General features: G+C 39.5%; 1 protein-coding gene across 4 annotated transcripts in view; it reads left to right on the top strand.

The window, feature by feature from the left end:
- The window catches only part of LOC126249024 (WD repeat-containing protein 7), a 363,427-nt gene that overhangs the window by 231,203 nt on the left and 111,243 nt on the right, over positions 1-20,981 (top strand). For all 4 annotated transcript variants that reach the window (XM_049950629.1, XM_049950627.1, XM_049950628.1 and 1 more), the window contains 3 exons: positions 15,591-15,803; positions 17,410-17,686; positions 18,710-18,929. In XM_049950629.1, the coding sequence (XP_049806586.1) occupies positions 15,591-15,803; positions 17,410-17,686; positions 18,710-18,929 (710 nt within the window). The remainder of the gene's footprint in view (positions 1-15,590; positions 15,804-17,409; positions 17,687-18,709; positions 18,930-20,981) is intronic.

Genomic DNA, 20,981 nt, shown 5'->3' with positions numbered 1-20,981 from the left:
GAGACCAGACAGCGAGGTCATCGGTCTCATCGGATTAGGGAAGGATGGGGAAGGAAGTCGGCCGTGCCCTTTGAAAGGAACCATCCCGGCATTTGCCTGGAGCGATTTAGGGAAATCACGGAAAACCTAAATCAGGATGGCCGGACGTGGGATTGAACCGTCGTCCTCCCGAATGCGAGTCCAGTGTCTAACCACTGCGCCACCTCGCTCGGTGTACCTATGGTACGGCTATCTATATCACTGAGGCACACAAGCCAGTCCACCTTGGCAAGTTCTGTGCTTCATGGGGCGGGGGGATACTGTGTATGTTAGGAAATCATTAAATGCAATGATCAGAAAACACAGTATTAAACACCTAAAAGCTATGAAATCAATCCAGTTGAAATGTGAAAGTGTAGGTTGTTGCAGAGTATGTACTGCTGTGTTATTTTAATATAATAAACAGTCACTTATGTGACAGTGTATGGTATATTAGCATATCCTAAACACATTCCAGTTAAAAATTGCTAAAAACAAACATAAATTAACTTTATCTCTCAAAGACATTCTGACACTCTGATAAACTGATTTCTTCAAACAGATACTGCCACCTACTGGGTACATGCAGAAACAAAAACCAGAGATACACACAAAGCACAAGCCGTAAAGTATATGCTACAGTCAGGCACAGAACATTAGTTTATTCCCATGGATGGAAAAAAATAACAGTAGGATGTAGCATGTATGCTACATATTGACTGAGATCCTTAATATAAATCATTTGCTATATGAGGTAAGCGGTAGTAATAAAACTCGCAGATAATATAAAATAACAGAGATTGCTATTAATATATTTCATTCATGGATTCTTGTTGTAAGTGAAACAAAACTAATGCAAGCTGGTCTTCCCATATTGACTCTTCAGAATATATTGTAGTCTTCACAAAATAATGAGTTACATTGCGCTAGGAATATTTGTCTCTCTGTTACGAGGTAGTGCACTGATAAATTAAGTTTCAATCACAGTTTGAAAATAACAGTAACATCCATAAAGGTAATACTGGAAGGAGAAATGACTTACAATATCCATCACTTAGCCTTAGCCAAAGTGTGCCACAAAAAACAGTGAGGTATTCAGTCATAAAATTCTTTGATCATGCATCTAATGATGTGAAGAAGTTAATGGGTAATAAAATTAACTTCAACACAAATTGAAATCATACCAGCTTGACAAATACTCCTGTGCTGTAAAAGTATTTTTGAATGGTGGTTGTGTGTGTGTGTGTGTGTGTGTGTGAGAGAGAGAGAGAGAGAGAGAGAGAGAGAGAGAGAGACTGACTGGTGGGGGGGAGGGGGGGAGAGAGGGGAGGGGAAGTAAGTGAGGTAGGAATAGATTGTACATACACTATGTGATCAAAAGTATCCGGACACCTGGCTGCAAATGACTGAAAAGTTCGTGGCCCCCTCCATCGGTAATGCTGGAATTCCGTATGGTGTTGGCCAAGCTTTAGCCTTGATGACAGCTTCCACTCTCGCAGGCATACATTCAGTCAGGTGGTGGAAAGTTTCTTGGGGAATGGCAGCCCATTCTGCACAGAGTGCACTGAGGAGAGAGATCGATGTCGGTCAGTGAGGCCTGACACAAAGTCAGCATTCCAAAACGCCCCAAAGGTATTCTATAGGATTCAGGCCAGTCCATTAAAGAGATGTGATGTTATTGTCATGTAACCACTCCGCTACAGACTGTGTATTAGGAATAGGTGCTCAGTCATGTAGAAAGATGCGATTGCCATCCCTGAATTGCTCTTCAACATTGGGAAGCAAGAATATGCTTAAAACTTCAATGTAGGTCTGTGCTGTGATACTTTCATGCAAAACAACAGCCGGCCGGCGTGATCGAGTGGTGCTATGTGCTTCAGTCTGGAACTGCGCGACTACTACGGTCGCAGGTTCGAATCCTGCCTTGGGCACGGATGTGTGTGATGTCCTTAGGTTAGTTAGGTTCAAGTAGTTCTAAGTTCTAGGGGACTGATTACCTCAGATGTTAAGTCCCATAGTGCTCAGAGCCATTTGAACCATTTGAAGCAAAACAACAATGGGTGCAAGCCCCCTCTATGGAAAACACGATCACACGCTGGCAGATGACGTTCACTGGGCATTCACCATACCCACACCCTGACATCACATCACCACATTGTGTACTGTGGTTCGTCACTCCAAACAACATTTTTCCATTGTTCAGTCGTCTGATTTTTTACGCTTAATACACCAAGAAAGGTGTCCACCTCCTCAGAAACTTCCTGAACAGTTAAACGACGATTTCTGTGAATCACAGCACGAACACTATCCACGTGGCCTTCATCGGTCGATGTGGAAGGACGTCCGGGCTTGGAATTGTCACAGGCCAAGATTCTGCCCTCTTGAAAATGTTTAAACCGCTTGTAGCACTGCGTGCGACTCATACAGTCCTCCCCGTATGCTTGGCTAAGCATTTGAAACGTCTCTGTGAAAGTTTTGCCGGTTGTACACATGCTTGCTTCAGCAGTTGTGTCCAAGTGACATGAGGCAAATGGCAGTTTGTTGTCTAAACCTGCCGCTAGGTGCAGTCAGTAGCTGCAGTGTGCACTCTCTGCTGGTTAGTGCGCTATTTCAAAAGTTCGGTTTCTTTTTGAACACACCTCGTACGTCTTTCATTTTATGCAAAATGAGACTTTTTGTGTTATACACTGTTTTGCCATTTTCTGAAGAGACAGACAGACATACAATGTTTGTTATTAGCAGAAATTCAACCTACATTATCACTATAGGGAGAAAAAAGAAAAAAGGGGGGGGGGAGGGGCTGATCTGGATGTTTGTCTCCACAGCTTTACCTGTTCTGTTTCCCTAGCTTCCTTTTCACAAAATATCGTCTTCTTTTAGTAATACGTAGCACTTATTCAGTAATGTTAAGAAAATATGTACCCCATGACATTGGTGCTGAAGTATTTGCAATCTTTCTTCACACACCTTCTGGACAATTGCTCTTGAAATTTTTGCATTAAACTATTACATTCTGTGCATTCAGCACTACCAGGTTTTTCAGACACACATTCTACTGGAACATGTAGCACTTATGATGCTATTCACTGGCATTTTAATCCTTTCAGACCTGAATTTTTTATGAAGGGAGGAAAATTTTTATTAATATGGTAATGCTCTTAGTTGATTTTTAATGATTTTAGATGCAAGATTTATACAAAAATATTTACCAGTTTTCAAAACATAATTTGTACACTTGGCTTCATTTCATGGACTAAAATAACTAATTACGAAATATTCTCTATTGTAATAAATAATAAAATGACAATTCAATAATTACCAGGCAAAATAATAATAACAATATTAAATTATACAGTGGAATATAGCAAACCAACCACGTCCGTGTAGTCTGGTGGTCACAAGCTGCTGCGCACTGTCACGAGCTACTCCACATGCTGACACTGATTTGCTGATATTTTCATAGTGATGCCCAACAGTTTGCAACACTTGCACATGATGAAAATGTTGAACACTATGACACAGTAAAATTTAAGGTACACAGTTGTAGCCAGAGAATCTGAAAGGGTTAATGCTGAGGCACAAGACTTGGATTGAATGTATTCAGGAGCTTGCCTTTTATTCTTTTGGTAACCTTAAATTGTGAAATTCCAAGTAATTCACAGCTTTCATTAAGTTTTCCAAGGGTAGTAGATGGATCTGGTGCGTGTGATGGATCTTCAACTTTACATTCATCCATCACTGGCAAGCTATAGAAGTAAGAGATAAAATGGCATTATGGCATTTTGTACAAAGATTAGTTCCTGGGATAAGTGGAAGGCTTGTATGTCTTGGTCATGGTTAAAGAAACAACTTTCAAATATTTCTTTTTACCGTGCTTCTTAAAAGCATCATATCAGATTCTTTGTCTGTCTTCAAATGTTTCCATGTAGAGCCTTTGATGAGAACAACAAACACTTTCAGTATTTTCACAGATATTTCGTAGCTTCAGTAATTCAACATCAGCTTGATTCAGACTTGACATTTCTATTAAATTGATTTCTTTGCTCCTATTACTTTTCTTACGAGTCACCATTGTTGACAAAAAGCATATAGAACATTCGTTTTCTTTGGTGATTTCTAAATTGAGTGTGTGTCTTGGGCTAAAGGACTGGATGACTGAAACTTTTTTGACACTCTTATCTGTCAAAGATGTATTATGAAGAATCTGTAAGGAGAAAAAAGAGGTAGCGACTACTTTATGTTACCTCTAACATTTACATCGGGGAACAAATAAGATTTACACACACACACACACACACACACGCACGCACGCACGAAAAACACCCTTCTCATTTTTTTAATGTTGGAAAGTATGATAATAGGTATTATGTAAAATAAAAATTTCCAGTGACACCATAATCAATAGACTTGGTTCACAAAAAAATAATTACAGTGGTTACAAACTTATGAGCCACTAGTCTCTCAGTATCAGTTTATGACAATAAATCCTGTTTCAAAATAGCCTGCTAATTGTAGTTTTGATCAAAAAATGTAAGACACATTGGCAGAAATATTCCTGTCGAACATGTTGAAGTCTGCAGGTAGTGGCTATTTATGTCCTTTCCTTTTCTCCATCAGTAAATTTTTTCTATCAGAAAAGTTTGTAGATGAACTAATATCCATCCCATTAGTTACGGATGCAAAAGATTGTGATGCTTTCAGTCCTCGACAACCAAACAAAGGGAACAACTTTTTTTCTGCATACTGTTGAATGGAGTCAAAAATTCAAGACATGTATTTGGTTGGTATTTGTTTAGACTACACGTAAAACCTGTCTGTATCTTAGCAACAAGTAGTGAAATATTTTGTTGCAGGCAGCTATGGTACTGTGCTTTTGGTGTTCACAATCTCTCCAACAATAAGACCATAAAGACCACATATCATGGACTTGCAAAGATGGGACATAACAAAATGACCTCTTTATTGTTTCATTACTTGAAAAATAAGTGACGTTTGGAAAGAAATTTAGTTTTGATTTCAGATGAAAACACTGGCCAGAATGCGATGTTAGGCTTTGATATTGTGAAAAGTAAAATGTTCCCTAGCTGACTCGGATGTAACCAACCTATGCAATGGTACACTTAAATTAATTCTAATGTATGAATAAGGGAGAAGCTAACCCCTATTGCCGGCCGAAGTGGCCGTGCGGTTAAAGGCGCTGCAGTCTGGAACCGCGAGACCGCTACGGTCGCAGGTTTGAATCCTGCCTCGGGCATGGATGTTTGTGATGTCCTTAGGTTAGTTAGGTTTAACTAGTTCTAAGTTCTAGGGGACTAATGACCTCAGCAGTTGAGTCCCATAGTGCTCAGAGCCATTTGAACCAATTTAACCCCTATTGCTTTCACCAATTAATGACTCATGAGCACCCAAGTGCATCACTGCAAATAAAAAATTCAAAAAGCTAGAAAAAACACTGTTCATAGGGCCTCAATAATGTATGGTTGGGTGTCTTAAAATGTTCACTACGTCATTGCTCGGGGATCAGCCAACTTGTCTGTCACATTAACCCTAAATAAAATCATTCACTCGTTCAGTATAAGCAGGCAGAAATTTTTCAGTCAAATAGTGTTCGCTACTTAATAACATTTTGAAATTTGTAACAAACTGAGTTTATTCAAAATAATAAAATATCACTTTCCACCATTAATGATCATTCATTACTAAATTGATAACCATTTGTGAGGGTTTAAACAAACTGAACAGGATCATATGTTTATGGTAAATGTCTGAACATCCACAAAAAATAATGAAAGTTCCTTTACCACTAGTGTAAACTAAAGGAACCATAATCACTAATTAACAAATTTCTAAGTGTGGCTCACTCTCATAATTGACCATGAAAAAGTTTTTAAACTTTGGACTAAATCACCTAACCCGAAATACCCTTTAAAATATTCGCTATCAGCACACGCGAATATGACAAGTCCCCACTGCAAACAGTTCGTCTGATGTGAAGTCTTCTAAGTCCACACAAGTTAAAGAGTGTTTGCTATCAAAACACACACACAGATCTCAAGTTCATGACCAGCTACTTAGAAATATTTGTGATAGACTCGCTACATGACTTACTACCACACATGTGTCATGTCTCCGCCAGACCTCATCTCCGACTGCAGGATGAATGCAAAGTGCGCCCAAAAATGGCTGCTGTTATTTGTATCCTCACATGGGCGAGAGTTAAACTCTCACACTTCTGACTCCTTAAAACATATATATATATGCGCTTGTGTCTGTGTATGTGCGGATGGATATGTGTGTGTGTGTGCGAGTGTATACCTGTCCTTTTTTCCCCCTAAGGTAAGTCTTTCCGCTCCTGGGATTGGAATGACTCCTTACCCTCTCCCTTAAAACCCACATCCTTTCGTCTTTCCCTCTCCTTCCCTCTTTCCTTATGAGGCAACAGTTTGTTGCGAAAGCTTGAATTTTGTGTGTATGTTTGTGTTTTTTGTGTGTCTATCGACCTGCCAGCACTTTCATTCGGTAAGTCACATCATCTGTGTTTATATATATATATATATTGTGTGTGAGTGTGGTGTTTTATATATCAGTTCGGAGGTAAATTTCATCAGCTTTCTATTGTTGATCGTAGTTTTTCTGTAACTGGAATGGTTTGATCAAAAAAAGATTTTGTCTGTGTACACATTGCTTTGCATTGTTATGCTGTCAATTAAAAATACAATTAAAACCAATAAACCTCATACATCCCTAATAATATCTATTTAGTAATGCTGCTAGTACTTTCAGTATTATAAACCTTGTTTTCGAGGTAATTCGAGTTTTATGCTCGGTACATACATTCCAGCCTATAATTTAAAATAACAAACAATCCAAGGAGGAACATCCGCAAATGAGCATTATAGCAGAGGTTGAAAATGAAAATACCATTCCAATTGTAAATTACTTTATTTTCACATGACTGGTTTCGGACTGTTATAAGCCCATCTTCAGGTGTCGTAGCTGTACTGTGGTCCCGGAGCGCCGCGTGTACCAGGTGCGGTGTGCTGCATATGAGTACAGAACAGTGAGTCCCGTACACACAGCGCTCGGGGAGCGCAGCACAGCTACGACACCTGAGGATGGGCTTACAACAGTCCGAAACCGGTCATGTGAAAATAAAGTAATTTACAACTGAAGCGGTATTTGCAACCTCTGCTAATTTAAAATAAGTAATATTAACAAAAAACCTGCTATAACAGTTTGATAGTGCTCACTGATACATAGCCATAGACACTATGTAAGAATCACTTAGTGTGTTATTGAGATATTAATTTTTAAAGATTATTTTATACATATAGTTTTTAATATTAAATAATGTGAAATTACACTTTGTAGTGAGGATGCATCTTCATCCACATGCTCATCTAAATTTTGTCTTTGTAACTATGTTACTGGATTTTCTGTCACTGGTTGGGTTAAGTTTTTAATAGAGTTACCTGCATATTAGATTTTCTCTATTCAGTTAAGTTGGCCATGGCAGATACCCTTCAAAGCCCACACTACCAGCCAGGTCTTTCTCACCACACGGCCTGGGCCTCTGACCTATTGACGACACCATAAAGCTAGTGGGCATCAGCTTAGTCTCCATGGCTGTTAAAACACACTTCTTGGCTGACAAAACATTCGTTGATTCAGCTACTAATGTTACAACAGGATGTGTGCACACGGCCCTCTCTGCTTTTAAAGTCTCGTACCGTTTCTGGGATGTACCGTCTCAAGAATAAACATTTTGTAGTGATGTGCTTTCTGTATATGCTGCTGCACAGCCTGGAAATATCCAACAGAATAACTTAACTCTGCCCCGTGAGTGTTCATTTTTTCTTGTTCAGTGATGATGATTTCTCGTTAATTTCACATAAAAATTGAATCAAGTCACTAACGTTCCTGATGTGTGGGACACAGTCATTACATCTCGACACCATGCTGCAGATTTCACCATCTGGGAGGAAGAGCCACTCATGATATCAGTATGAAAACGTTTACTGATTGCTACTTTTAGCCATCTGCAAAGAAAACAGTTAAACTGAAAGGGCTAAAAATGTATAAAGAAGGTAGCTCCAAGAGCTAAATTTTTGTGTGGGCCAGTTACACAGGACCTTAGTGTACTGTTGCAGCTCAAAACAAAGTGAATATTCTACATGAGTTGGCTTTCAGTTGGGTTTATAACAATGTAATCAAGATTAAGAAGTCAAAAGCTCAAGACTTCAGAGCACTTTTTCCTTTTGTGATGAGTGAGAACCAAAACTTTTTCAATACACTGATTGCCTGTGAAGAAAAAGCAGACAGACCAAACTTGGACATATTTGGATCTTGACAACAGTAGCAGAGAGGACCAGAGAAAGTTTGATTTTTTTCATTTATAAGCCCCTTTAATGTGTCACCGTAACTGCGGTTTGCTTCACATCTGCTGTGCAGTGAGCTTCGTTAATTTAAGTATTTACTGTATTTTTATTACTCGTCACTTCTTCTTCCGTGTGTTTTTGCTTCCAGGAAGCTTTAATTGTCGAGTGCTAGTAATAGTGTTCCATAGATTTCGTGTTTGTTTTGAATACAGTCAGAAAGAGTCCCTTTAGTCAGCCATAGTGCCAGTAGTGCTAGTGTTCGTTTTCAATACAGTCCAGAGACAGGTAGTGCTATTTTCATTGTTTTCTACAAGAAGTATGTAGATTAGCAGTCTAGTTAAAAGTTGATTAACTCTCTACAGTAAATTGATTTCTTAGGATGGATAGGATGTGTGACTGCTGTGTACAGACGCAGGAGGAGCTGGCCACTGTTCGTGAACAGCTGAGCGTGTTGATGGCCGCGGTCAGCCATCTTCAGGCTGCTGCCTCGGAGTGTAGTGGCAGTGGGGAGTCTGGTGCATCGCGTGGTACACCCCAGGTGTTACATGCTTCACCCACTGTCCTGCTTGTCAGACATCTTCGCGGGTACATGGCGCAGTTGGGCCACCCCCTCCCCAAGGGGAGTGGCGGGTTCAGCGGCGTTCACGGCGGACGAGGCGGAGGGTCAATGTGGAGGCTGGCCGTGTGGCATCGCCCGCTCTGCCTGAGAGTCGACATGTGGCCGCTCCTTCAGCAAGGTCCGAGCAGGCACACGGGGGGGTTATTAGTTATTGGGAGCTCCAACGTTAGGCGGTTGATGGAGCCCCTTAGGGAAATAGCGGAAAGGTCGGGGAAGAAGGCCAGTGTTCACTCTGTCTGCTTGCCGGGGAGTCTCATCCGAGATGTGGAGGAGGCCTTGCCGGCGGCGATAAAGAGCTCTGGGTGCACCCGACTGCAAATTGTTGCTCATGTCGGCACCAATGACTCCTGCCGTCTGGGTTCAGAGGTCATCCTCAGTTCGTACGGCGGTTGGCGGAATTGGTGAAGGCGGAAAGCCTCGCACGCGGGGTGGAATCTGAACTAACTATTTGTAGTATCGTTCCCAGAACCAATCGCAGTCCTCTGGTTTCGAGCCGAGTAGAAGGCTTAAACCAGAGGCTCAAACGATTCTGCCGAGATCTGGGGTGCAAATTTCTCGACCTCCGCTATCAGGTGGAGAAATGTAGGGTCCCCCTGAATAGGTCAGGCGTGCACTACACTCTGGAAGCAGCTACAAGGGTAGCGGAGTACGTGTGGAGTGCACATGTGGGTTTTTTAGGTTAGAGAATTCCCTCCCTAGGCCCGACAAGACGCCTCCTGAGACGCGGCAAAGTGGTTTTTGTTGTTGTGGTCTTCAGTCCTGAGACTGGTTTGATGCAGCTCTCCATGCTACTCTATCCTGTGCAAGCTTCTTCATCTCCCAGTACCTACTGCAACCTACATCCTTCTGAATCTGCTTAGTGTATTCACCTCTTGGTCTCCCTCTACGATTTTTACCTCCACGCTGCCCTCCAATGCTAAATTTGTGATCCCTTGATGCCTCAAAACATGTCCTACCAACCGATCCCTTCTTCTAGTCAAGTTGTGCCACAAACTTCTCTTCTCCCCAATCCTATTCAATACCTCCTCATTAGTTACGTGATCTACCCACCTTATCTTCAGCATTCTTCTGTAGCACCACATTTCGAAAGCTTCTATTCTCTTCTTGTCCATACTAGTTATCGTCCATGTTTCACTTCCATACATGGCTACACTCCATACAAATACTTTCAGAAACGACTTCCTGACACTTAAATCTATACTCGATGTTAACAAATTTCTCTTCTTCAGAAACGATTTCCTTGCCATTGCTAGTCTACATTTTATATCCTCTCCACTTCGACCATCATCAGTTATTTTACTCCCTAAATAGCAAAACTCCTTTACTACTTTAAGTGTCTCATTTCCTAATCTAAATCCCTCAGCATCACCCGATTTAATTTGACTACATTCCGTTATCCTCATTTTGCTTTGTTGATGTTCATCTTATATCCTCCTTTCAAGACACTGTCCATTCCGTTCAACTGCTCTTCCAAGTCCTTTGCTGTCTCTGACAGAATTACAATGTCATCGGCGAACCTCAAAGTTTTTACTTCTTCTCCATGAATTTTAATACCTACTCCGAATTTTTCTTTTGTTTCCTTTACTGCTTGCTCAATATACAGATTGAACAACATCGGGGAGAGGCTACAACCCTGTCTCACTCCTTTCCCAACCGCTGCTTCCCTTTCATGCCCCTCGACTCGTATAACTGCAATCTGGTTTCTGTACAAATTGTAAATAGCCTTTCGCTCCCTGTATTTTACCCCTGCCACCTTTAGAATTTGAAAGAGAGTATTCCAGTCAACATTGTCAAAAGCTTTCTCTAGGTCTAAAAGTGCTAGAAACGTAGGTTTGCGTTTTCTTAATCTTTCTTCTAAGATAAGTCGTAAGGTTAGTAGTGCCTCACGTGTTCCAACATTTCTACGGAATCCAAACTGATCTTCCCCGAGGTCCGCTTCTACCAGTTTTTCCATTCGTCTGTAAAGAATTTGCGTTAATATTTTGCAGCTGTGACTTATTAAACTGATAGTTCGGTAATTTTCACATCTGTCAACACCAGCTTTCTTTGGGATTGGAATTATTATATTCTTCTTGAAGTCTGAGGGTATTTCGCCTGTCTCATGCATCTTGCTCACCAGATGGTAGAGTTTTGTCAGGACTGGCTCTCCCAAGGCCGTCAGTAGTTCCAATGGAATGTTGTCTACTCCGGGGGCCTTGTTTCGACCCAGGTCTTTCAGTGCTCTGTCAAACTCGTCACGCAGTATCGTATCTCCCATTTCATCTTCATCTACATCCTCTTCCATTTCCATAATATTCTCCTCAAGTACATCGCCCTTGTATAAACCCTCTATATACTCCTTCCACCTTTCTGCCTTCCCTTCTTTGCTTCGAACTGGGTTGCCATCTGAGCTCTTGATATTCATACAAGTGGTTCTCTTCTCTCCAAAGGTCTCTTTAATTTTCCTGTAGGCAGTATCTATCTTACCCCTAGTGAGACAAGCCTCTACATCCTTACATTTGGCCTCTAGCCATCCCTGCTTAGCCATTTCGCACTTCCTGTCGATCTCATTTTTGAGACGTTTGTATTCCTTTTTGCCTGCTTCATTTACTGCATTTTTATATTTTCTCCTTTCATCAATTAAATTCAATATTTCTTCTGTTACCCAAGGATTTCTATTAGCCCTCGTCTTTTTACCTACTTGATCGTCTGCTGCTTTCACTACTTCATCCCTCAGAGCTACCCATTCTTCTTCTACTGTATTTCTTTCCCCCATTCCTGTCAATTGTTCCCTTATGCTCTCCCTGAAACTGTCTACAACCTCTGGTTCTTTCAATTTATCCAGTTCCCATCTCCTTAAATTCCCACCTTTTTGCAGTTTCTTCAGTTTCAATCTGCAGTTCATAACCAAGAGATTGTGGTCAGAATCCATATCTGCCCCTGGAAATGTCTTACAATTTAAAACCTGGTTCCTAAATCTCTGTCTTACCATTATATAATCTATCTGATACCTTTTAGTATCTCCAGGATTCTTCCAGGTATACAACCTTCTTTTATGATTCTTGAACCAAGTGTTAGCTATGATTAAGTTATGCTCTGTGCAAAATTCTACAAGGCGGCTTCCTCTTTCATTTCTTCCCCCCAATCCATATTCACCTACTATGTTTCCTTCTCTCCCTTTTGCTACTGACGAATTCCAGTCACCCATGACTATTAAATTTTCGTCTCCCTTCACTACCTGAATAATTTCTTTTATCTCGTCATACATTTCATCAATTTCTTCATCATCTGCGGCAAGGTAGGAGCAGGCAAAATGCAACAGGGAATAACAATATTAATGTGCTAATAGTAAACAGCAGGAGTGTCTATAGAAAGGTCCCAGAACTGCTCTCATTAATAAACTGTCACAATGCCCATATAGTACTAGGGACAGAAAGTTGGCTGAAACCAGATGTAAACAGTAATGAAATCCTAAACTCAGATTGGAATGTATACCGCAGAGACAGGCTGGACAGTGAAGGGGGAGGCGTGTTTATAGCGATAAGAAATGCAATAGTATCGAAGGAAATTGACGGAGATTCGAAATGTGAAATAATTTGGGTGAAGGTCACGGTTAAAGCAGTCTCAGACATGGTAATTGGATGTCTCTATAGGCCCCCTGGCTCAGCAGCTATTGTGGCTGAGCACCTGAAGGATAATTTGGAAAATATTTCCAGTAGATTTCCCCACCATGTTATAGTTCTGGGTGGAGATTTTAATTTGCCGGATATAGACTGGGAGGATCAAACGTTCATAACGGGTGGCAGGGACAAAGAATCCAGTGAAATTTTTTTAAGTGCTTTATCTGAAAACTACCTTGAGCAGTTAAACAGAGAACCGACTCATGGCGATAACATATTAGACCTTCTGGTGACAACAGACCCGAACTATTTGAAACAGTTAACGCAGGACAGTGAATCAGCAATCATAAAGCAGTTACTGCATCAATGATTTCAGCCGTAAATAGAAATATTAAAAAAGGTAGGAAGAGTTTTCTGTTTAGCGAAAGTGACAAAAAGCAGATTACAGAGTACCTGACAGCTCAACACAAAAGCTTTGTGTCAAGTACAAATAGTGTTGAGGATCAGTGGACAAAGTTCAAAACCATCGTACTATATGCGTTAGATGAGTATGTGCCAAGCAAGATCGTAAGAGATGGAAAATAGCCACCGTGGTACAACAACCGAGTTAGGAAACTGCTGTGGAAGCAAAGGGAACTTCACAGCAAACATAAACATAGCCAAAGCCTTGCAGACAAACAAAATTTACATGAAGCAAAATGCAGTGTGAGGAAGGCTATGCGAAAGGCCTTCAATGAATTCGAAAGTAAAGTTCTATGTACCGACTTGGCAGAAAATCCTAAGAAATTTTGGTCTTATGTCAAAGCGGTAGGTGGATCAAAACAAAATGTCCAGACACTCTGTGACCAAAATGGTACTGAAACAGAGGATGACAGACTTAGGGCCGAAATACTAAATGTCTTTTTCCAAAGCTGTTTCACAGAGGAAGACTGCACTGTAGTTCCTTCTCTAGATTGTTGCACAGATGACAAAATGGTAGATATCGAAATAGACGAAAGAGGGATAGAGAAACAATTAAAATCGCTCAAAAGAGGAAAGGCCACTGGACCTGATGGGTTACCAGTTCGAGTACGCGAAGGAACTTGCCCCCCTTCTTGCAGCGGTGTACCGTAGGTCTCTAGAAGAGCGTAGCGTTCCAAAGGATTGGAAAAGGGCACAGGTCATCCCCATTTTCAAAAAGGGACGTCGAACAGATGTGCAGAACTATAGACCCATATCTCTAACATTGATCAGTTGTAGAATTTTGGAACGCATATTATGTTCGGGTATAATGACTTTTCTGGAGACTAGAAATCTACTCTGTAGGAATTAGCATGGGTTTCGAAAAAGACGGTCGTGTGAAACCCAGCTCGCACTATTCGTCCACGAGACTCAGAGGGCCATAGACACAAGTTCACAGGTAGATGCCGTGTTTCTTGACTTCCGCAAGACGTTCGATACAGTTCCCCACAGTCGTTTAATGAACAAAATAAGAGCATATGGGCTATCAGATCAATTGTGTGATTGGATTGAAGAGTTCCTAGATGACAGAACGCAGCATGTCATTCTCAATGGAGAAAAGTCTTCCGAAGTAGGAGTGATTTCAGGCATGCCACAGGGGAGTGTTGTAGGACCATTGCTATTCACAATGTACATAAATGACTTGGTGGATGACATCGGAAGTTGACTGAGGCTTTTTGCAGATGATTCTGTGGTGTATCGAGAGGTTGTAACAATGTAAAATTGTACTGAAATGCAGGACGATCTGCAGCAAATTGACGCATGGTGCAGGGAATGGCAATTGAATCTCAATGTAGACAAGTGTAATGTGCTGCGACTACATAGAAAGATAGTTCCCTTATCATTTAGCTACAAAATAACAGGTCAGCAACTGGAAGCATTTAATTCCATAAATTATCTGGGAGTACGCATTAGGAGTGATTTAAAATAGAATTATCATATAAAGTTGATCGTCGGTAAAGCAGATGCCAGACTGAGATTCATTGGAAGAATCCTAAGGAAATGCAATCCGAAAACAAAGGAAGTAGGTTACAGTACGCTTGTTCACCCACTGCTTGAATACTGCTTGGCAGTGTGGGATCCGTTCAAGATAGGGTTGATAGAAGAGATAGAGAAGATCCAGTGGAGAGCAGCGCGCTTTGTTACAGGATCATTTAGTAATCGCGAAAGTTTTACGGAGATGATAGATAAACTCCAGTGGAAGATTCTGCAGGAGAGACGCTCAGTAGCTCGGTACGGGCTTTTGTTGAAGTTTTGAGAACATACCTTCACCGAGGAGTCAAGCAGTATATTGCTCCCTCCTACGTATATCTTGCGAAAAGACCATGAGGATAAAATCAGAGAGATTAGAGCCCACACAGAAGCATACCTACAATCCTTCTTTCCACGAACAATACGAGACTGGAATAGAAGGGAGAACTGATAGAGGTACTCAAGATACCCTCCGCCACACACCATCAGGTGGCTTGCGGAGTATGGATGTAGATGTAGATATAGATGTAGACACAATCTTTTGTTCTGTGGTACATTAGGTTAATGAAGGCTAATTACTGCAGGTGTAGTGTCATTCTTTCTTATTCACAGCTAATCTTTCTGATAAAAGCAGCCCGTATAGCGAGTACTGTAAGTTTAAAAATTTTGCTGGAAGGTAGGCTGAAAGGTAAGTTAGACATATCATGGAAATGTTTTTGATATGCCTATGAAATAATATAAAAAATAAAATCGATAATGAGATGATATACGATGATGTACAATGTTTTATCCATATCTTGAAAAAATGTAATTTTCTGACAAGGGCTGATTTTCTTATGACCTCTTCAATTAAAAGGCACTTGGTTAATGTGTAAGAAATAGAATTGCAATTCAGCATTTCCTATATTAATTAAAACTATTTGACACATACATATGCCCAATTTACGGTGTGGAAAAAGTCTAGTGGTAAGCATCTGATACAAGTGTTTCTTATTTTATTAACAGGTGGCACTGAAAATGGGAATGAAACCTCTTCAAAGACAAAGCCTCGTGCTGTGGCAGGGCTAGAGACCAACATTACTATGGAAACAGCACAACTTCTTCTGTCACTGATGCACGCTTGGGACATGGATCCTGATCTTGACAAAGTCTGTGAGAAGAAACTGGGTCTTCTGCGGCCAATGGTTCCCGTTTCTTTTGGTGTACTCTCCAAAGGAGGTCAGTAATGTAGTTATTCAAATAATAATAGTGTTTCGGTTTGTTATAAATATCAGTAAATTATCGCTAGTGTGATACAACCAAATCATTTTCATATGCTCATAATTTTCTGAAGTTGTACTGAGATGAAGTAATTAATTATGCATCTCAGAATATCGAACTAAAGACACATTTGATATGTTTCTGAAATATTGCCTGATGGGCTGTATTATCTCCTTTTGTAGGTCACCATTACTTACGCCAAAGAAGAGACATACCCTGCCACATCCTGCACATACCCAGTCAGTGACATGTCTGTCAAACGAACATACTTAAAAAGAACCATTTCATTCTGTACTGTGAGGATGAAGACATTCTTACAACCATTTTGTCGCAGTGTAGAATCAGCTGTATATTGGACAATATACTGGTTGTGACCTTCTCAGGTGTTTAGAAGTAACAGTTCCTTTTTCAGAGCTACATCTCCTAATAGTTATGAGTGTTGACAGTAACTCATTACTTCTCCCTAGTACCTGCCCTTGATTTATCCAGTATTATGCTCAAACTTATATGCTGCACCATGACCTTGACCTGTCAGTGCCTCATGCTACTGTGAACTGACAAATACAGTTTGGGGCATATGGGTCAGTAGCAAGTCATGTTATTGGACCAGTATCTGCTAGCTTTTGGGTCATAGTGATGAAAGTGCAGCATTTGGGCACAACTGCATTTCAACATACATTATCTCAGGCCCTAAATGTTCTCAGCTCCAGGGAAGTTGCAGAGTGAAAACAATGTGATTTCTTTGGTATAGTGATACCTGATCATATTTTGCTGAAAATTTTGATACCGTCTGCACTGCACAAGATGCTTTTCCTTCCTTGGCTTTTGGATAAACTAATATTTCATTGATTGGAAACACATGTGCTAAGGTCATCTGGTGGCCAACAAAAAAGTATCCTGCGAATGTCAGTTATGGTTAATTGTGAATTCACAGCAGGCAATACTTCATAAACACGCGAAATATTGAGGTGCTTCATAAAAGACCTGTGTCTTTCGGCAGTTAAATAATTGTATTAGTCTCTATTTGGAATAATTCATTTGTTTCATCATTGCTCATATGGAATAAATTGATTGATTTTCTGATGTTTCCTTCATGTGTAACACTTCTTTCACAGCTAGGCAAAAAACTAGAACTGTGTGCAGGTATTAGATATTTTGACCACTTGTCAAAAAAGACAAATGGTACCCATCATGTTTCATCATGAGGTTATCAGAATAAAACAACACACATAAATAGCATTTATTTTGTGTGTTTAATTAACTATATTATGAAAGTCATTTTAGTATTTCGATAATAGACACAGTTCTACTGGCCAGTGTGGTGTACTTATCAGAACTTTATGATTTTAGACCTCAAACTTCCTTTGCCTGAGCTTGAGGGTGTAAGTCAAGCTGTGTTAAGTCAGATAATATCCTAAAGAAGAAGATATCATTGTTCTTTGATTTCATTATATTCACATTTGGGTGCTTTGCTCATTTTAAATTTTTATCTTCCCCTATTTTTGATATTAAGGAAAGTACTTTATTTCCTGCATATTTTGTTGTACATTTTGACACTTTGCAGGTCACATGAGTTTACTGCTACCAACATGGCAGACAAGTGTAGATGATGCAGAACTAATGGCTGAAGTAGAAGTATCACCAATTGCTTTAGATTTACCAGAAGATGCTCTTCGTCTTGAAAGGCTGACACGCTTGTTCACATCACGTATACATTGGGAACTGAGTACAACACTCACTACTAATCATCTTCTTGCCATCATTGCTATTGCTAACACCCTGATGTCCATGAACAATGCAACCTTCGTACCTGAACAGGAACGTAACCGAAAATTGCACAGGTATGTATGATATTTCTTTTCTGCCATATTCTATTGACATAAGCAAGAGTGAGAATGTTCAGAAATAAAAAACTGCTATAACCTGATAAATTAATTTCTTAATGGGTTGTATGATCTGATTAACATGACAGAAACAAGCAAAAGTATCTCTTTATATGCATAAAAAAAATCATTTCGAAATGTAATGTTATGTAAGCAGGCTGTCAAACTGGTTTTCCTGTCTCTGACGATATATTCTGCTCTATGACAGTTCAACATTGCAACACATACAGGTTTGAACTCTTCTCAACAAAACAGCTTTCAGACCTGTATTTCCTGAATAATGTGGTTGTTTGCATTGCAACAATCTCTGGCTGTGCAGTAAAATGAATTATTTACAGAACTACTGGCTCGTTCATTTCTTTACCAGTGGAATCTGTCTGTTGGTTCACGACTTCATATTGAATATCACTGGGTTTTAGTTATTCCCCTCAGTTTTTGATTTCTCTCTCATTCTTTATTTACATTTCCAGTGAAACTTAGACTTACTATTTTGTGTCCCCACTAGTCACTGATCAACACAAAACCTTGAGCATGTTGTTAGCTAGTTGTGAACTTTCATTATAGCTACCTTATTCAATTATTTATTTAATTTCTGTTGTATGTGAGTACAGTGCATGCATTTCTAGGCCGATTATCTTCTTATTCACATCTTCCCCCCCCCCCCCCTTTCCCACACACACACACACACACACACACACACACACACACACACACAAAAATTGTTAATTCTGTCACCTGCCTGCACCGTTTCCTTATACACAGTTTCTTTACTGCCCAGTACAGAATTATTTAGGCCAAAAGCTCAATTCTCACCTGTACCAATTTTATGTTTCATCATCCATGCCATTGTAGTTCCATTTTCTCCATGCAGGAAGTAAATGTTTTGTATCTTTGTTTGTTAAAATAGAAGCTACATATTTATCAGTTACATATACATTCAGAAGTGGGTATGATAATACAGGTGTGTTGTTACCTATGCAGACAGAGTACAAGAATGTCACTGAGCTGGAACAGTAAGATAGAGGAAGAAAAAGAAGAACAGTTCACTGCCCAGCAGGCTCAGATCAAACAGGGCTGGAGTCTTTTGGCTACTCTGCACTGTGTACTTCTGCCAGATAAAGTAGTGGCTAACGGTTCTCGTGCATTCAAGAGACCACAGGTGGAAATGATGGCTAGGAGGTGGCAGCATCAGTGTCTTGAGGTAGGTCTAACATGTAATTTTTGTAGAATTCTCAGTAGTTGCCTTTGGACTTGGTGTAATAGCAAAAATTTTGCAATAATGTGCTATTGTTGTTGACTTTTTAATTTATTTTGTGATCATTCCGTTTTGTTGTTTGGCAATCACTAATCATTCTCAGAAGTTTCTATCAGTAAAGATCAAAAAATACCAACACAAGATAAAAATTTTCTACTTAAAACTAGTTTTGAGGAAAAGAGAGGAATGAAACCATACATTATGAAAGATACAGTTTATTTTTGCTTTACTTAAACATGTTTTAGTACATTCTGTTCTACCTTCTGTGGGTTTTTGTTAATTTTATCTGAAAATTATGACATGATAACATATTTGGAAGTCATACGGGGTGTCCCATGGAGAATGGTAAATAGTCAGGAATATGACAGGAACAATCATTAAAAGCAAGAAAGTCAGGTGAACATGGGCTCTGAAATGCATAGCTCAAGAGCTATTGGCACTTCTTCATCTTCGAAACTGTGAAACAGATCTCTTCTACTGCTAGCTCTTTGTTTTCCATATTTTGAGAGATGGTAGTATGAACCAAAACGAGAAAAATGTCCAGTAAACATGGGCTGTAAACTGCATACCTTAAGTGCTATGAGCACATGTTCATCTTCACTACCATGAAACACATCTCTCCTACTGAACAACTGCTCATAGCTCATAAGGTATGTGTTCTATGAGCAATGTTTACTATACTTCTTTGCTTCCAATGACTGTTTTTGTCATACCTCTGAATATTGACCATTCCAACCAGGACACCCTGTACAAGTCCCAGGATTATTTTTTCAGCACCAAGCCAGGTGTTTTCCTCGAAGATCTTCTTCGAAATCCAGAACACAACTATCAGACTTCAAAAAGCAATTCTTTATTCAAAAGTAACAAAGAATGTATGGCTAGTAGTATCATCCTAAGCTAGATACTTACAATTTAAGTAATACGCCATCTGCAAAACTACAAACAAAACTTCAAGCTGAGAATGTGTGGATCAAACATGAAATACAGTCTCTGTATACAAAAAAGAAGTGGTAAATATGAAAATGCCATTACCACAAAAGCTGGGAAGGGTAACACAATCATAGTTATGATAGAAAATAAGTACACTGAATCAAACATCTACAGCTACAATGAAAAACATGTGACACAGAAGAATTAGAGATTCAATTTACATACATCATCCACAAGTTTTTGATCAACTAATGCATGGGGATAGGTCATACAGAGAGACTGTAGTAGAAGAGAACACAGAACTCAAGAAACATAGTTTATCAGATTAGATTAGATTAGTACTTGTTCCATAGATCATGAATACGACACTTTGTAATGATGTGGAACATTTCAGGTTAATAAAAGGTGTCTACACAAGATATTACATTGCACAAAATATTACATGACATTTAATATTTTTAATTTTTTGTGGGGGTTGGGGAAATTACCCACTTACTACATCCAAAAATTCATCTAATGAGTAGAAGGAGTTGCCATTAAGAAATTCTTTTAATTTCCTTTTAAATGCTATATGGCTATCTGTCAGACTTTTGGTGCTAATAGGTAAGTGACCAAAGACTTTGGTGGGAGCAAAATTAACCCCCTTCTGAGTCAAAGTTAGATTTAACCTTGAGTAGTGAAGATCATCCTTTCTCCTAGTGTTGTAGCCATGTACACTGCTATTACTTTTGAATTCGTTCGGATTGTTAATAACAAAATATATATATATATATATATATATATATATATATATATATATATATATATATATATATATATATTGTGAGGCTACAGTGAAGACCTCTAGCTCTTTAGATAAGTGTCTACAGGATGATATTGGATGAGCTCCAGCAATTATTCTGATTACTCGCTTTTGTGCAATGAACACTCTTTTACTCAATGATGAGTTACCCCAGAATGTGACGCCATACGAAAGCAGAGAATTAAAATATGTGTGGTAAGCTAATTTACTGAGATGTATATCGCCAAAATTTGCAATGACCCTAATAGCATAAATAGCTGAACTCA

This window comes from Schistocerca nitens, chromosome 3, assembly GCF_023898315.1.
Source record: "Schistocerca nitens isolate TAMUIC-IGC-003100 chromosome 3, iqSchNite1.1, whole genome shotgun sequence".
NCBI classification, from domain to species: Eukaryota; Metazoa; Arthropoda; class Insecta; order Orthoptera; family Acrididae; genus Schistocerca; species Schistocerca nitens.
This window is presented reverse-complemented; position numbering and strand designations above follow the sequence as displayed.